At 44.6% G+C, this 17493-nt stretch overlaps 2 protein-coding genes across 9 annotated transcripts in view; one reads left to right on the top strand and one right to left on the bottom strand.

Moving 5' to 3' along the window:
• The window catches only part of trpc1 (transient receptor potential cation channel, subfamily C, member 1), a 52593-nt gene that overhangs the window by 26445 nt on the left and 8655 nt on the right, over nucleotides 1-17493 (top strand). For 2 of the 8 annotated variants that reach the window (XM_054764879.1, XM_054764883.1), the window contains 6 exons: nucleotides 5608-5691; nucleotides 6032-10150; nucleotides 11373-11827; nucleotides 14520-14674; nucleotides 14732-14833; nucleotides 14914-15116. In XM_054764879.1, the coding sequence (XP_054620854.1) occupies nucleotides 11662-11827; nucleotides 14520-14674; nucleotides 14732-14833; nucleotides 14914-15116 (626 nt within the window). In that variant the 5' untranslated portion in view covers nucleotides 5608-5691; nucleotides 6032-10150; nucleotides 11373-11661. Of the gene's footprint in view, nucleotides 1-830; nucleotides 5028-5607; nucleotides 5692-6031; nucleotides 10151-11372; nucleotides 11828-14519; nucleotides 14675-14731; nucleotides 14834-14913; nucleotides 15117-17493 lie in introns of those variants that run through there. The other 6 variants (XM_054764882.1, XM_054764881.1, XM_054764885.1 and 3 more) reach the window with 6 other exon arrangements.
• Nucleotides 7993-10685, bottom strand: chst2b (carbohydrate (N-acetylglucosamine-6-O) sulfotransferase 2b). The gene has a single exon (XM_054764887.1). It carries the CDS (start codon nucleotides 9788-9790, stop codon nucleotides 8393-8395), a length of 1398 nt encoding a protein of 465 aa, XP_054620862.1. The 5' UTR covers nucleotides 9791-10685; the 3' UTR covers nucleotides 7993-8392.

The following is a 17493-nucleotide window of genomic DNA, read 5'->3' as shown; positions in this document are numbered from 1 at the left end:
CCATGGCTGAGACAGACATGCCATGGCTGACATCAAGTGAAAAATGTTCTCCTCTCATTCCTTGTGGAAGTGGTAAGTTTTTGGCTTCTTTGTCCTTCTTCCCCACTTCTTCCACACTTGAATCACTTTCTCAAGTTTAGAAGAAGTACATCGGCGATTGCTATGTTAGCAGCATCAGTCCTTTTTTCCTACAGTCCCCGTAGCCTGCACAATGTGATGTAAACAAAGAATAATAGGAGTGTAAGAGTGACTCTAGGGGTGTTATTTCATGTCTACAGGGCTCTAATCATGTTTGATTGCTTGTTTTCATCCAAGTGGACTCTTCCTGTTTGTTGAATATGTTTTACCTTTCATCCAAAAGGCTTCTTCAGCGTCCATATTTATTATTTTGGACATTGTTGTCCTCAAAGGACTTGATTCTGGACAGGGAGGAGCGCTGGTTTGAAGCCATCTATACTAGAAAGACCCTAACCCTCAGCAGAGGAGGAGGTTGATACCGTGACCTGCTGTCTACTTCCAACAATGTCCTGACATCTCTCCTCCAAGGATTGTCTCATTCCACGGGAAGTGTGGCCACTAACGAGCTGCCTGTGAATATTGTCATTCATCCAGGTCAGTGTGCCCTGGGCATCGAATGGATGGCAACTGGACTGTTCAGGTTGTCTCAGAAGACGTTTCACCTCTCATCCGAGAAGGCTTCATCACTTCGTGCTCAAAGACTAGGTGGGACACACACCAGTCAGACTAGATAGGACAGCTCTAGTCTAGTCTTTGAGCACGAAGTGATGAAGCCTGCTCGGATGAGAGGTGAAACGTCTTCTGAGACAACCTGAACAGTCCAGTTGCCATCCATTCGATGCCCTAGAACACTAACCAGCTGTTTTGCCAGAAGGCAGGAGAACGACCTTCTTCTTATGAGGACGGTCATTCACCAGCCACGACACCCCCAGGGGACACACCCACCAGGGACAAAAACAGGGAGACTCCACACTTGAAAATGTTGAACTGAAATGTAGAAGACCTTTTGGATCAAAAGTGAAACGTCTTCAGCAAACAGGAAGAGTCCGCTTCACCCATTCAACTTTTGTGGATTCCCGTCATCTGGGTGACTGACAATCCGCACACGCACACGCACACACACACACACACACTTTGATGTTCAGTTTGCTATGCTTGACATTAGCAACTGTTGATGTAAAGTCCGTGGCTGCAGTCCATCGTGGTGTCTGGTTGAGTAAAAACCTGTAGAATGTGCTTGTTTTTAGCGTTGACATCTTAAATCATGACTGGCTTTGTTTCGTCTCAAGCTCCCCAGCAGCAGGGCAATCACGGCCGGCGGAACATCAAGCATAATTGCCACGCTGTTTGTCGCCAATCAAGGCTTCTGGCGGCTGACATTTTCTTGGTGTGATGTGCGGATTTTGATGGCATTGCATCAAAGGTCAAACAGTCAGTCTGATTGCGTTGATACCAGATCAAATACCAGATTGATGCATGTTCTACATGATCGTTTATCTTTTCATGTGATCTCATCTTGTCCACACAATCGGGGAAGCTGCGGTTGCAAATCAGGTGATCTCAGCCAGCATATCCAAGGCAGCAGGTTAGAAATATTACTTTGTGCCAGCCACTTTGCCCTGATTGCATTTGACAAAAAAACCCAAATTCCTGAGAGGGGCATTCAGTATTCCGCCGCTCGCCTCGTGCTCAGCTGCCTCCGCATTGCTGCGCCGCATAGCTCATGCAGGTGAGGCCTCATCTCGTTAACAATCTTTGGCATTTGTGGCGCATTGATTCATTAGCAGTCTGTCACCAGCGTGTTTATTTAGCTTGAAAGCATCCGTGCATGTTGGACGAAGCATATGTGGAACACCCGCCCCCCCCAGCTAATTAAACATGCAAGACAAGAGAGCACTGTTGTTTTTAGCAGACATTTTACTTCTACTCTCTTTGTTTTAGTCACATTTTAGCCATTTCTATATGTGAGAGTTGTAGTCCAGATTTAGTCAAGTAAAGCTGAAAAAGGTTTTCGTAGACGGAAACTGAAACCATGTTAGTCAGTTTTAGTAAAACACTCAAATGAAGTGTATCATGTATTTCAATAATGATTGGAAATTGGATGAGGGGGTACAATTACTCTCTCTGTACCCAAAGTAAAACAAAACACTTTAAAAAAGTCCATTTGTTAGTAAGTACACTGACTTTGATGTAAATGCATGTCAATCCATGGAAACATGGGCTGTTATGTTATGACAGTCCCTTAGTTGTTGCATGTTTATGTTGTTTATTGCGAGCACCAGCCCGTCCAACTTTGTTTGACAGCCCTTGAATGCACCGTCATACGTGTGCTACCACCCCCTTATTTCTCCGTGTTCATGTGTAATCCGTCCGGTCCGCCACTGCGCACGGCCCGGGCTCCAACCATGGTCCACTGAAGGAGAGTTGAGAGCGCTAGCCATCAGGCTAAAATCTCAACTCAATGTCCAGCGCGATTCTTAAGGCATCAGGGAGTCTGGCTTACCATCGTTAACCAGCTGGCATCTTCACACTTGTAAGGATGATGGACAGCCCTGAGAAGCGCAAACAGTGCATAGCTGAGCGGGAAGACGTTATCGGATACGACCCCGCTGACCCAGTCAGGCAGTGAATGTGGACGCCCCCGAGAGGGCCTTTGTGCCGCCGTGAGCAAGCGCGCTTCTGTCTCAACACAGCCGCTATTATGCAGGCAGCAAGGACAGATTGTTAGGGAAGTCCTTCATGCACACGCTGGAATGGAAGTAAACAGGAAGTCGGTGAAAACGAGATGAGACGTTTGCACTGCACCCACGGGACACTTTATTAGGTACACTTTATTAGGTGCAGACCATTAAGCTTTGATGCAATTCATGTATCGATACAGTAGGTTTGCTTCCACGCTTCCGATACCATCTCTTTATGCTCTAAAATCGATTCTCAAATCAAAATATTGACACCTTGGCTACTTCAGCCATGTTTGTTGCAAGGAAGACTGATAGTAAACGGAGCCATGTGTGAATTAGCAAGCAGCTTTCATTTTTGTTGTAGTTCTCAAGAAGTCATCATTTATTTGAATGCTTTGATATTTGACCTATTTTGCTTTTGTATTGTTTAAAATAGCATTTTCACATACTTTCTATGATTCTGTCTTCTGTTTTTTCTGTTGCGTATGAGCGCGTCTGCATTGGAAATCATTTATTTCACATCATAACTGATTGAAATGAATGATTTTTTTACTCCAAAAATGACTGAAATGTCTTGTATTCCTTACGCTATGATATGAAACACACAACAAATTTACCAGACACATTAGGTGAATTTGCACAAAGCATCGGTATCGCCGATACCGCCCTGAATTGTACTCAGTATCGGATCTGAAACTAAATCGGCGGTATCGCACATCACCAGTGTCTACTTTTCTTATTTTGAAGGTCTGTTTGATAGCGCTATATTTGTTTAAATGCGAGCTGTCTTCCTCTACTGCTGCTTCCCTGTGAAGCCTCGCCGCTGCCCCCTGCAGAGCTTAGACAGTACTGCATGAAGGAGACCTGAACGCTTTCTTATTTGGGTGATGTTTGGTGGCCCAAATGAAAAGCTTTGGCGGGCAGGATGTGGCCCGTGTACTCGAGCAGGGGGCCGTGAAGACATATGGACGTATGATGCTAAGCCGTACCTCGTGCAGATCAGCGCGCTCACACGAGCCAAACGTGACGGACTTTAGGTGTGAAGTGAAGCCAGTGTGGGTACGTACGTGTGCAGCGCTTCCATGGAGTGATTCAAGTGGAGGAAAGGTCCATGTGTGTCTTCTGCACGGCATGACTCCATTGGCTAATCCAATTGGACCACCTCATGGCCTTGCGCTTGGTAAGACGCACATCATTTTCCATTATGGACCCCATCTCTGCGCTAAACGCCAAGAGGTGCAGCAGGAGGCTGTGAGCTACACGTCCTGAAGTCAAAGTCCACGCTGGTGAAATGGAAACATCTTTAATGACACTCCTTGGCAGAGGTAATCCTCTCAAGCAGCTCATTCATGTTTTGTCAGCATCATAAGCACCCACTCCCTGCTGTCACCATAGCAACAGACAAGCGTCATGTGTACCCAACAGACGTCATTGAATTCTTGTTTTTTGGACTGCTTTGAGCACGTGTGCGGGTGGGGGTGTCACGGTACATCAATTTGAAATTTTTCAGCACGGAATTTGGGGATTTCCCACACAGGACACATGAAAAGTGACAGGAAGCGGTTGAGGCGTCATGTGTCTACTCTGGAAACAAATACAGTCCTGTCCTGTTCATCATGGCTAGCGATAATGCCAAGGAGAAGCCAGGACTTGAAAAACATCTTCCCTCATTTGGGGACGCTTGGCCTTCCCGGTGAAATACGGACAGGTTGGCGTTGTTAATCTGTTCCGGAAGGTCCAACTCAAACCGAAGCGTTACCTTTGGCTAGTGGCTTGAGGCGTTGTGAGCGAGTGTGTGGTGAAGCTAGTCGCTAGCCGGCTAGTAGCTAGCCGCTGTGGTGTCACTATGCCAGTAAGGTAGTTCTTGGGCGTAAGAATGTTAATAAGAATAATAACAATGTGGTTCATACGCAGCTCACACGATGGAAATGGAGCCTTGTTGGCGCTTTTTGGAGGTGGAGGAGGTGCGTCCATTACGTGCAGTCTCAGCTGCCTCTGTTTAGCTGTCTTCATGTCTTTGACATGGCCACAGAAAAGACGTGTGTCAATGTCTCCCGTAGGGCTTGTGGATGGCAAACGTGAGGTGCGTACCATCGAACGGTGGCTGTATGACGTTTGTGTGACGTGCCGCATGAACGTTTGCCTTCCGCAGCTGCTTTGTGGACACGGCTGGCGATGTGCGGCACCTGCGGGACAGATGCAATTGGATCTTGGCAGGACCCCAGCTCTCACCGGGGGAGGTCTACGGGTCCGGGAGCGACCTCTGACCCCAGCTTATCAGCCCCCACCGCCCTGAAAACAAAGGCTCTTCCTCCCACAATGAGCGAGGTCAGCAGCCGGGGCATCACAGTGGAAACAGACACTGCTACACTTTATCTCACACGGTGTCACACACACACGCGCACACGCACACACACACACACACACACACACACACACACTGCAAATATTCAGTGAGGTTAAGCGCATTGCAACAATGTGATGGTTGTGAGTGAATATTCAATAGAATGTTCTCTTACATTCATCCTCACTGGCATGGAAACAGGAGTTCAGAACATTCATGGATATAAACAACCAGGTCATTGTTCATTTGATCTGTTTTTCTGTTGTAGCTGTGCATTTTTTCACCTCATCTCTTATCTCAGCCATGAGAATAAATATGACTTCAAACATCCGATCCTGGGTGTGTTTTGGCTCCTGATGAACCAGCGAGTGCGTTTTGGAGGCACTGGGGTGTGAAGCGGCTGCCTCAGTGCTGGGGGAATAAACTGCTGCTGGGTGGGGGTTTTGCAGTGTCATCTTGTCATTGTGGGGAGATGAACAAGATTACATTTTGCATGTGTCATTTTTGGGCCACTTAGAGCATCAAAAACATCTTTTTTTGTCTCTTCTGTCTGTGTGACTCCAGTGTGATCGTCCCCAACCCAAAGCTCATCACATGACCAGATGAAGACATCAAATGTCAAGCACGTGTGACCAACTGCCTTCCATGGTATGACGCATGCTCTTTCTCATCAGTATGTTGGCCTACAGCACATGTGTCAAACTGCTGCCCTGGAGGGCCGAGACGCTGCAGGTTTTCTCTCCAACCAGTTTCTTCAGCAGGTGATTTAATTGATGAGCTCCTTCCCTCAAACTGAAGGTGTTGATCATTAAAATCACCTGCTTTAGTGACTGGCTGGAAAGAAAACCTGCAGTGTCTCGGCCCTCCATGGCACCAGTTTGACACCCCTGGCCTACAGTATGTGCAACTACTCTATGAAGACAGGCAATGAGTTCATTTCATCTGTTGCATGTTCTGAGCTCCTGTAGTAATGCCAGTGTTGTCCTAGGGTGAAGGTCTGCAAGCATCGTCACTACGACACCCGTGCCGGAAACACAATCGGTTCTATGCATGTGCAGAACACGTCTGCATCCGCTTGGCCTGTTTTTCGGAGTCACGTGTGACGCATGTGTCGTCTGCTTCATCCCGCCTTCTATTTCACGGCAGGCGCAGATCACAAACGGCAGGAAACAAGGTTTCTACTCCGCACAGACCATCTTTTTATTCTTACATCATTTCCACGGTGCAAGTGGATCAATGATAAGACCTCTTTTCTCGGTTCCATAAATGATTTGAACTTATTTTTGGCCACTGAAAAAATAGATCAAAATAGAGACAAAAGGGTTTTACCAGCAGGATGTTTGGGGGAAAAGCGAGCCGAATCCTCGACATCAGTGTTTCCCAAACTTTGTACAGAGTTCATGCTCTGTCTCCTTTCTGCTCCGTTCTTCTCGTGCCGCCGTGAGATGTTCAGGCGCACTCGTAATTGTGAGTGTTAGGCGCTAATTGTTTTTCATTTTTATTCACGTAGCCCCTACTCCAATTGGTGTACCCCACTTTGGGAACCTAGACTGTGCATGAATGCATCTTTGCACTCTGCTCATGCTTGGTTACACTCAAATACCAGCGTGTTTTATGTGCTGTTTTACACTATATGTATGTTTTACAGTAATGTGTTGTTTTACAATACATGTATGTTTTATGTGCTGCTGTTTTACAATATATGCATGTGTATACCAGGGTGTTTTATGTGTTGTTTTAAATGTATGTTATTTATTCATCTACATTGTACGTAACCCATTATGACCTTTACGTCTTCGCTACGTTCATTGCGTACGTTTTTACTTAAGTCTTTCAATAAGAGTCACAAAGAAAAGAAGCCCCCAATATATGACGTATAGGAAGTACGGTTATTGATGTTTGCGGCCCACAGCTTGTTTCTTTACTGGAAAACCCCCCCCAAGTATTTCCGGCATGATAAAAATACCAAAAGTGTTACAGAAAACACAGTAGAGTGTTTCCCCGAGGTTTACAGCTTAGGCGGGGGCGCTCAAAGCTGAGCCGACTGGAATGTGATCGCTCCTCTCGTGTTACAAACTTTCATCAAAGAAAGCAAAAGAACTTTTCCAGTTGAGTCCAAGCACAGACAGCACATGATCAATTGGAAAGGTGACGTGAAACGTTATTTTTTCTTTGTTTAAATTAATGCCTAAAATGTGCCGCGGACCATCCGTGACCCTAGTGAGGATGAGCGAGATAGAAAATGGATGGATGGGTGCCGTGGGCCACAAAAGGCCCCAGGCCATAGTTTGGACACCCCTCTGTGATAATGTTGACTCATATTAGCCAATAAAGTCCGGAGTCTTTCCCGGGTCCAAATGTAAAAATCCAGAACCGCCCCAGCCGTCAATAATGAGGGGTGATGGACTGCGGCAAAGCTGTGGTTGTTTTCATCTGAAAGTGTCTCGGCAGGTTATTTCTGTTCCTTGGAAACAGCCTTTCTAAAGTAAACATGCTGTACGCTTCCCCCACTGCATTTGGCTAAATGAAATTTTCGAGTCCAGTCGCTGTGAAAAGTCCAATTTTCAGTGTCTTCTTTTTTTTTTTTTCCCAGATATTTGTGTAAATGCGGTCTGCTGCTTCAGTGTCGCCTCGCTGTTGCCCCCTACAGAGCGCAGAAAGTACTGCACTTCTCTAGTTAGACTAAATGCTGGACATGATTCAGGTTTTGGGCGGACCACATGTGGCCCGTGGGCTGCCTATTGACCTTCTTAGGGGGGTTGTAATAATAATAATAACAATCATCTCAGAAACATCACAGCAGTGAGGGCAGAAACCTTTTGTAGATTGAAACTAAGTTAACTTAGCTGAGAAGACCTTCTCTCCAGCGCCGTGTTAAATGTCACTTAGCGCTCTCTCGGGGTGCATTGAGAGGCGCCGGTTCCAAATCAATACAAAGCCAAAGCGTAGTAAACTCTTAGCTTGTTTACTCGATGTTTCCCCGTCACGTGAGCGCATGAGAGCGAGGAAACACACGCTTACATCAACAATGAGGAGGACGTTGTCCACACTGGATAAAAAAACAAGACAAACATCCCTCGTGAAATCAACTACCTGACTGATTGTCTTTAACTCCAAGCTTAAATTAGCATTAGCACTTTTCTTCTGCTTCTTCCGTCCACTAGTTTCACGTTCACAGACAACATGAAGAGTGTAAAAGATGTTTTTGTTGCAACATTCAAAAGGAAGGAGATAAATGAACGGTGGAGACGTCCATAGTTGCAGTAGAAAAAGGTGAAGGTGATACATTCCCAATGTGGCGTGAGGTGCTCCTCCAACACTAAAGCTTGCAAGATGGAGTCTTTGGTCTTCACAGTCTGGAGTGCGTCAGCAGCGGCTTGCTCAGGTCCTTGGCCTCGCCGGCCGTGCGGACCCGCTCGTACCCCAGCACGGACATGGAATGATGGCAGTAGTCCTCCACCTGCTTGATCTGCTGGATGCTGAGCACCGTCCTCCACGCGCTGGCGGCTTGTGTGGCGTTCCTGGACGAGACGATGAAGGGCTTGGAGGAGGAGCTGGAGCCGCTGGTCATGTTGAGCGCAAACGACTCGATGTCGTGATTGGCGGTCAGGTTGGCGAAGCGGTAGACGTTGCGCAGGGTCTTAACCGGGTTGTCCACCAGATCCTCGTAGCGCACCGCCATGTACTTCCCCTTCAGCCAGCCGGGCGGGTTCAAGGCCGTCCTCAGAGTCCTGGAGGTGCGGTCGCAGATGACCTCCATGGCACCGATGGAGTGGTAGTCCGAGCCGTCCTTCTTGTTGGCTTTGTGACCGGGATCCACAAAAGGGATCCGGCGGAGTTTGGGGTCTCTGCTGCGGACCACCTGTAAATTCTCCCGAATGAGGCCATGACGGGACTTGATCCTGGAGTTGGCCACCGCCCGTGGATCCCGGACAAGATGGATCACCTTCAAATCCAAGGAGGGGTCCTCCATGAGGGGCGCCAGCACGTTGACGTCCAGAATGCGCACCCCCTTGATGACCACCGTGTTGTACTTGAGGCACTCGTCCTCCAGCAGTCGGAGGCTTTGCGGCGGACACTTTTTACACACCTTATCGTCCACCATGCCCACCACCTCCTTCCTGTAGGCCGAGCAGAGCGGGAAAGAGCACACCACCTTGTTCAGGGTGGCTCCAAACAGTCCCAGCGAGGTGAAATTCTTGCCCCCGGGGCTGTTGTAAAGTTGAAAGACGGACAGATCGCAGCGGTACAAGGAGCTCAGCATGTCCCTGGCCGCCCCCTGCAGGGACACGGCGTCGCCCGGGTACAGTTTCTGCCAGATGTGCCACATGGGCTCATACAGAAAGAACACCTCCGGGTTTTGGTTGAAAAGCTCCCCGAAGAAGGACGAGCCCGACCTCCAGGTGGTCAGAACGTAGATGAGCTGCCTCCTCTTGGCCAGCGAGGGTCTGTAGAGGAAGCGGAGGTCCGACCTGCCCTGGTAGCTGGCGCTCCTCATCTGGTGGCTGCACTGCTGAGGCTCCTTGGTCCACTTGTAGTTGGCCAGGTTGAGCATGGTGAGCACCAGCAGCAGGAAGTAGGCCATGAACAGCACCATTCTCTTCCTGCGCAGCACCTTCATCACGATGCCGGGCTGCGCTATGATCTTGGTATGGTTCCTGTAGGTCTTGAGCTTCCTCCCGAAGCCGGCATCCTTCTCCCAGGGTGCCGTCAACTTGAGAGGTGGATGGAACTGTTTTCCTCTCATCTGTGCGCTCCCTCGCCACAGCTTACATGGACGAGTGCAATATGTGAGATGACAAGGATGATTAGATTATGTAATTGTTGCCGCTTCAAAATCCAGCCCAGGCTTTGCTGTGAGGCGTCTTCATGGCAACTATGGAGGAGAGCAGGCTGTCCATGGAGGGCAGTGCAGGGGAGCAACGAGGATGGAGGCTACATCATTGTCACAGACGCCCATGTTTGTCCTGCCGGAGCACCCCCGCCGTGGGACGCACCCCCCCTCCAAAAAATGCGCCGTGCTCGCGCATCGCAGACAATAAAATAGGCCGCCGGTGTGGCGCGGAGGCTCGGATCTCACTCCGACTGGGATAGAATCACATCCACGGTAAGCAATGTTTGTTTTATTGACGTCAGACGAGCCTCTTGTCTCCTTCTCCTCCTGGCTTCTCTCTCTAAAACACACAAGACACATTGAACGACAAGCTAAGCGCTCAAGTCCGCCCACTCGGTCACGCTATTGGCTTGTTGTGTGACGTCACACGGCAACCAGCCTGGCTATTGGCTGAGCTCACCGCCAGTCTCCTGTCCGGCTCGTGCCTGCTGAAAATGCTGCTGTTGTGTTTCGTGGCCATTAATGTCTAGGATATCTTGTCTTTTTTAAGCTTCTTGAGTGTTTTTGGACAATCAGACACTCCCGTAACGTACCGGAAAATCTAATAGATTGAAGAGTGGTTCTGAAATAGGCAAACGTCCTTTTTATTTTGGAAAAACACACGCTGCAGTCTTTGCTGTTGCTTCTCCTTGTGTGTCACGTCGTTTGACTTTACCAAGTCATGCTTTCATGACAGAAGTCAGTAATCAATAAGTCCAGATCAATATATTGGACTACCGAGGAACAACCTGTGTTGATCACATACTCTTGCACCTGTCTAATGACTTCACCATTCTGCCTTTATCAAGAGAATCACTTGTGCGCAGCTATATTGTTATAATAATAACTTCAGGTGTTGATGTAGTGTATACTAACAGCAGAAATAGCAGTAATGTCATAATAAATAAATCATCATGGTTCTCCATCCGTCCAGGTGTGAATGGAAGAAGGATGCTGTGCAGTTGGAAAGTCATGTTGGTTGTGTGGAATAAATGTCTCGTCCACGTCGATGCTGTCGGTGTTTAGTTGTGTTGTCTTGTTGCTTTGTGGCAAACACTTGATTCTGTCCTAGAGTGGAAGAACGCATGCAGGATGTCGTTCTGCTCTGATGACAGTAAAAGCTTTGTGCTTACTGACCTCTGCTGGTCGGTGGAGTAACTGCTCCATGCCATGGACAAGCGCTGTCCATGCAGGTAAACAAACAAATGTCCCATGGATGCCCCAAAACCACCAACCATTGCATGTTGACATTTGTGGACAAAAACATTCCATCTGTCTACTAAATGCACACATCCGCTCACTGGACACTTTATTAGGCACACCTGCACCATCTAATGCAAGGCTTCATGACCTGGTGTACCTAATGTTGTGGCTCGTAGTGACGGCTGCATTATTGTGATTATGATTATTATTTAGGGTGGGTGATTCTTCTTGATTGTCTTAATGTGCTAAAAAGCTGCAGTGAAGACAGGCAGTTACGTAATGACGAGATGAAGAAGCAGACATGCGCAGTGGGATCCTCGCCATCATCAGCATCGGCATCAGGATCGCCAAGATCTCCACTGACGGTCGAGTCGCTGTCCTCCTCGAGTTGATCTGACGCCACAGCAGGTTTCATTTTCCCCGGGCGAGTGAGCACACGAAATAGATGATCTTTGCCTGACACTGCGACGCTGCTGCGACGAGAAAAAAGGCTGCCGTCCGCGGCGGGCTTTCTCTGGTGATGCTGGCCGCTTCCCGGTGGGATGCACATCAGTGTTTGGCCCTGCTCGCTCTCCGTCGTCATGGCCGCGCTCTACCAGGGCACCGACGCCTCCTCCCCGGATAAATTCCTGGCCCTGAAGGACGTGAGGGAGGTGAAGGAGGAGACCACCCTGGACGAGAAGCTCTTCCTGCTGGCCTGCGAGAAAGGTGGGTGCTTATTTTATAATGAAGCTTTGCTGCCATGGAAGACATGCTTGGATGAGTTTGGTGTGGAAGAACATGTCCATCATTTGGAAATGACACCTCCAAAATCTACCTGGGACAAGTTCACTTCCTGTTTGCCTAATGGTAAGCCCTGGTAAGCCCCTGTTTAGGGTGGTTGTCCATTTGGAAGACCCAGCTTCAACTTCCTGGCTGATGGCTTGAGATGCTGCTTCATGTACTCGACGTCATGTTCTTCCTTCACGGTGCCTTCTGTGCTATCAAGTGCACCACTTCTTCCTGCAGCAGAACACCCCTGTACCTCACAGTTGGGATGCTCTTCTGAGGTTCACACGTTTAATGGCCAAATACTTCCACCTGACACGTCTCTAAAGATGAGGACCTTTGTTGTGTACACTGTAAACCCGGATAAGTTGATTGTACTTAAAGTATTTGTGTCAAGTGATTGCCACAAATGGTTTAAGTAATTGACAGCAGAGAAAATTACTTTGTTCAAGTATAGTCAACTTAAATGTACAATAGTCAGAATTTAACATTTTAAAGTTATATAAACTTAAATGATATAAGTAATCAACAATAAAAAAAATAAATTGTTGAGTCTACTTAAAATTCTAGTTTTATTAACAATATCAATATATTAAATTTAATATATTTGGGATAATAAAATTCCAATTGAATTCTTTTGTCAATGACCACACAATGCAATACATTTTATTTATTTTATTTAGACACACAACAGAGCAACAAATATGTATTAACAATGATGCTGTGTGAAATACCAGATGCAAATCCAAAATAACAGTAAGACCTTGTTTTCATAAAATTATCAAAATGGGTCTTTGCCAACAATTACAATAGTATGTTCTTACTTTTTGCTGCAGATATTACCCTTACAGTACCATTCTATGATGCAGCAAACAGAACATGTGTATTGAATTATGAAACAATTTCCTTCCAAATACAACCACAGCACAGTTTTTTAATTATTTGTTCTATGAACAGTTTGAAAAAAACAACACTGACCATTAGCAGCATAGTACGAGTGCTAAAGGAAAAACTGTATGCTTTGTGTGCCACACAAAGTAGGCATTAAGAATAACTATGCAGCGAGGACCAGAGTTGGTAAGAAAAACCTGCAACTTTCTCCATGTGTCCTCTGACAAGGCATCTAATGGCTGCAAACAAATATAACACACACTTAAATGTAGAACAAAGATATGCATCTTATATCAGTTTATTTGTTCATATAGAGAAGTACCACAAGGGAAGGTGGGAGAATTAGTTTTTGTAATATGTATGAACTAACCATCAATATCATTACAAGAAAAAAAACAGTTGTCTGTTGTAGCAGGTCAGCTAACTGCTTGCCTGTCCGACCTGTCTTCCTCTTGAAGATTTCCATCAAGCTTGGACACAAACCATCAAGAACACCAAAGAACTCTTCTTTAAGATTTCTACCAGCAACCCTGTTCAACTCCATGTACACCTGAAAAATATGAAATATGCTCAATTTTGATACAGTATTCAGGCAGAGTTACTTATAACACTAATAACACAAAAAAACACAAGCAAGGAAAGGGCTCAGTTCTTGCATAAGTCCCATGTGAGCCTATAATGTTTAAAAAGCTGTGCTCTCTTCTCACAGATGTCAGGGCAGTACTTGCATTCCCAAGACATTTTAACATGGCTTTAAACAAAAATAGGAGGGCAAAGTAGAGATGGCTACTCTAAAAACACAATGCTGCAATTGTCCAATGCTCAAAATTGACCTAAGTCAACCTCAAATTTACACACATTCAAATGTACATGTTTCAAACTAGAAATGTTCCAGCAGTTTCTAAAACTTGAATAGAGAAAACAGCTCACCTCATTCAGGCAGAAAATGGTATCCTCTTTATGGCAGGCAAATGTCCTTTAAAAGCGTCCAAACTTGCTAAAAACAGAAGAATGCTGGCAGAAATATTTGTCCAAGGAACATGCAAAGTGCAATGACCTTAAATTGCTCTGTGAAAATTGGAAAATGGCGCAACTTTCTCTGTAACCTCCAACGGACAAGCCCAGACTTGTCTTGAGTTTTGAGCCAATCACAACAGGGCAGCACTGTGACCTGAGACTAAAACTTGATAGTTTAAGTTTGTTAAACGTACAAAAATGAGTACACCCAATGACTGTCTCATACCCTCTTCATTAACTCATACTGTTTAAGTCATGTGATAAAACTCATTTTTAAAAGTGGTATTTACTCAAACTGTTTGCATAGAATGAACTTTCGGGTTAACAGTGTGGTTTCATTTCGTTTTGTACTTTAAGCCAAGTGCATTATTAGTAGTATTATATTATACATATATATTATATATATTTGGACACTAAAGTATAGTCCATAGTTGTACGTGAAGCTTCATGCTTCATTCTCCATCTTAGCAAGACAAGCTGGATGGTTGCATGCCTCCAGCGTACAGAAAGACATGCTTGGAGGAGCTTGGTGTGGAAGTCCTTCATTTCAAGCTCCAAAGTGGACTTGCTGTAGCTGTAATAATCTGGTGTCCCGATACTTTTGTGTTTTTGTGACTGAGGTATGAGGAGGAGGCGGCTTGAAGAAGTAGGCCACAGTGACCATATAAAGCCAGCTGTCCTGTGAGGGAGACGTTCCTCTAAACGTTCCTCCCCTTGTTGTCAGGAGACTACTACATGGTGAAGAAGCTGCTGGAGGAGAACCGACACGGTGAGCTCAACGTCAACAGCGTGGACGTGCTGGGCCGAGACGCCATCACCATCGCCATCGAGAACGAGAACCTGGACATCCTGCAGCTTCTGCTAGAGCATGGCTGCCAGGTGAGGAAGACACTTTTACGCCGGCGAGTGCTTTGTTGACTTTGTGTTTGCGTGCAGGCCACCGACGCCTTGCTGGTGGCCATAGACTCGGAGGTGGTGGGGGCTGTGGACATCCTCCTCAACCACAGACCCAAGCGCTCGTCCAAGCCCTCCATGGCTGTAGGTCTCCACTCACACGTGCTCTTCCGTGAAAGAACATCCTCATCCTTGGTCTTCTCCTCCGCTCCGTGCCCTCGTAGAAGCTGATGCAGCGCATCCAGAACCCGGAGTATTCCACCACCATGGACGTGGCCCCCGTCATCCTGGCGGCGCACAGGAACAACTACGAGATCCTCACCATGCTGCTGAAGCAGGACATCTCCCTCCCGAGGCCGCACGCCGTCGGCTGCGAGTGCACGCTCTGCAACGCTAAAAACAAGAAGGACAGTTTACGCCACTCCAGGTAGGAAATGATGCTTGGGGGGGGGGGGGGGGGGCTATGGTCTTGTCATCTAAAGTCTGGATAACATACTCATATAACATACATACTTACATAATATACATACTCACATAATATACAGTACATACATACTTAACATACATACTTACATAATATACAGTACATACATAACATACATACTTACATAATATACAGTACATACATACTTAACATACTCATAATATACATACATAATATACATACATACCAGGCCTGTAACGGGGGGGGAGGGGGGGGTCACAAAAGTCCACTTGGTTTAAAAAAAATAAAAATAAAAAATCAAGTCTCAGGCACATTCACACTAGCAAGCTTGATGATGTTGAAAATATGCAAAAATATACATACTTAACATACTCATAATACACATTCACATAATATACAGTACATACTTAATATACTCATAATATACATACTTACATAATATACCTACCTACTTAACATACTCATAATATACATACTTACATAATATACCTACATACTTAACATACTCATAATATACATACTTACATAATATACCTACATACTTAACATACTCATAATATACATACTTACATAATATACCTACATACTTAACATACTCATAACATACATACATAATATACATACTTAACATACTCATAATATACATACATAATATACATACATACATACATACCAGGCCCGTAACCAGGGGAGGTTCGGGGGTCACAAAAGGTCCACTTGGTTTAAAAAAAAAATAATAATAATAATAAAAAATCAAGTCTCAGGCACATTCACACTCGCAAGCTTGATGATGTTGAAAATATGCAAAATGGAGGTAACACCAGCACCAGCACACACACCCCCCCCTTCATCCGTCCAAAAGGTCCGTTCACTGTGATTTTTGCACCCCCCCAAAAAAATATCTGGTTACGGATACTTAACATTGTCACGGTGCGTCAGGCACGAGAAGAAGCTGTCGAATGCTTGACCTCCAATATGCAGGGAGGAAGCCACGGAGTGCAAAAAGTAAGGGTACTTTAAGTACGTATATAAACGGGAGAAACAAAAAGCGACAGAGGAAAGGCTCTGTGACAAAAGGTGCAAGTAGTCCAGGTAAGTAAATTGTTTAAGTCACAGCACTGACATGGAGACGAGAAGCATGGATAACAAAGACAATAATAATGAACCAGCCCGCACATTCGACCGCGCTGGCCTTTTATCCGCCACAAATGTTAATTGGTCGCAGGTGCGCGGCCACCAGGCGAGAAGCGGCTGCCTCTTCCTCCCCGGAGAAGGCACAGCCCGCCAAAATAAGAGCGCAGGACAGGGGACGCTCCTGTCCTGCAGAACGTCACAAACATACTCATATAACATACATACTTACATAATATACATACTTAACATACTCATATAATATACATACTTACTTAATATACATACATACATACTTAACATACTCATATAATATACATACATATTTAACATACTCATATAACATACATACTTACATAATATACATACATACATACTTAACATACTCATATAATATACATACTTAACATACTCATATAATATACATACATATTTAACATACTCATATACATACTTACATAATATACATACATACATACTTAACATACTCATATAACATACTGACTTACATAATATACATACATACATACTTATATAACATACACTTACATAATATACACACATACATACTTAACATACTCATATTATATAAATACATACATACTTAACATACTCATATTATATACATACTTACAAAATATACATACATACATACTTAAAATACTCATATAACATACAGACTTACATAATATACATACATACATACTTAACATACTCATATAACATACATACTTACATAATATACATACATACATACTTAACATACTCATATAACATACATACTTACATAATATACAAACATACTTAACATACTCATATAACATACATACATACTTAAAATACTCATATAACATAGACTTACATAATATACATACATATTTAACATACCCATATAACATACTTACATAATATACATACATACATATTTAACATACCCATATAACATACATACTTACATAATATACATACATACATATTTAACATACACATATAACATACATAGATACGTGACATACTCATACAGTATAGCTTACATACAAGATACCACAGTAAAAAAGGTTTCATTGAATTAAACACTAGATTGAATAATTCATTATTTTAAAAACACAATTACATCTTTTCACAATAGTTTTTACAAATGTATTATACTGTATATGTGTATATGTACATAGATAATATGAAGACATGATATCAAAATGAAAGTATAATATACACATATAATGCAGTA

This window comes from Dunckerocampus dactyliophorus, chromosome 21, assembly GCF_027744805.1.
Source record: "Dunckerocampus dactyliophorus isolate RoL2022-P2 chromosome 21, RoL_Ddac_1.1, whole genome shotgun sequence".
Classification (NCBI taxonomy): domain Eukaryota; kingdom Metazoa; phylum Chordata; class Actinopteri; order Syngnathiformes; family Syngnathidae; genus Dunckerocampus; species Dunckerocampus dactyliophorus.
The sequence above is the reverse complement of the archived record's forward strand: the minus strand, read 5'-3'. Positions and strand labels throughout refer to the sequence as shown.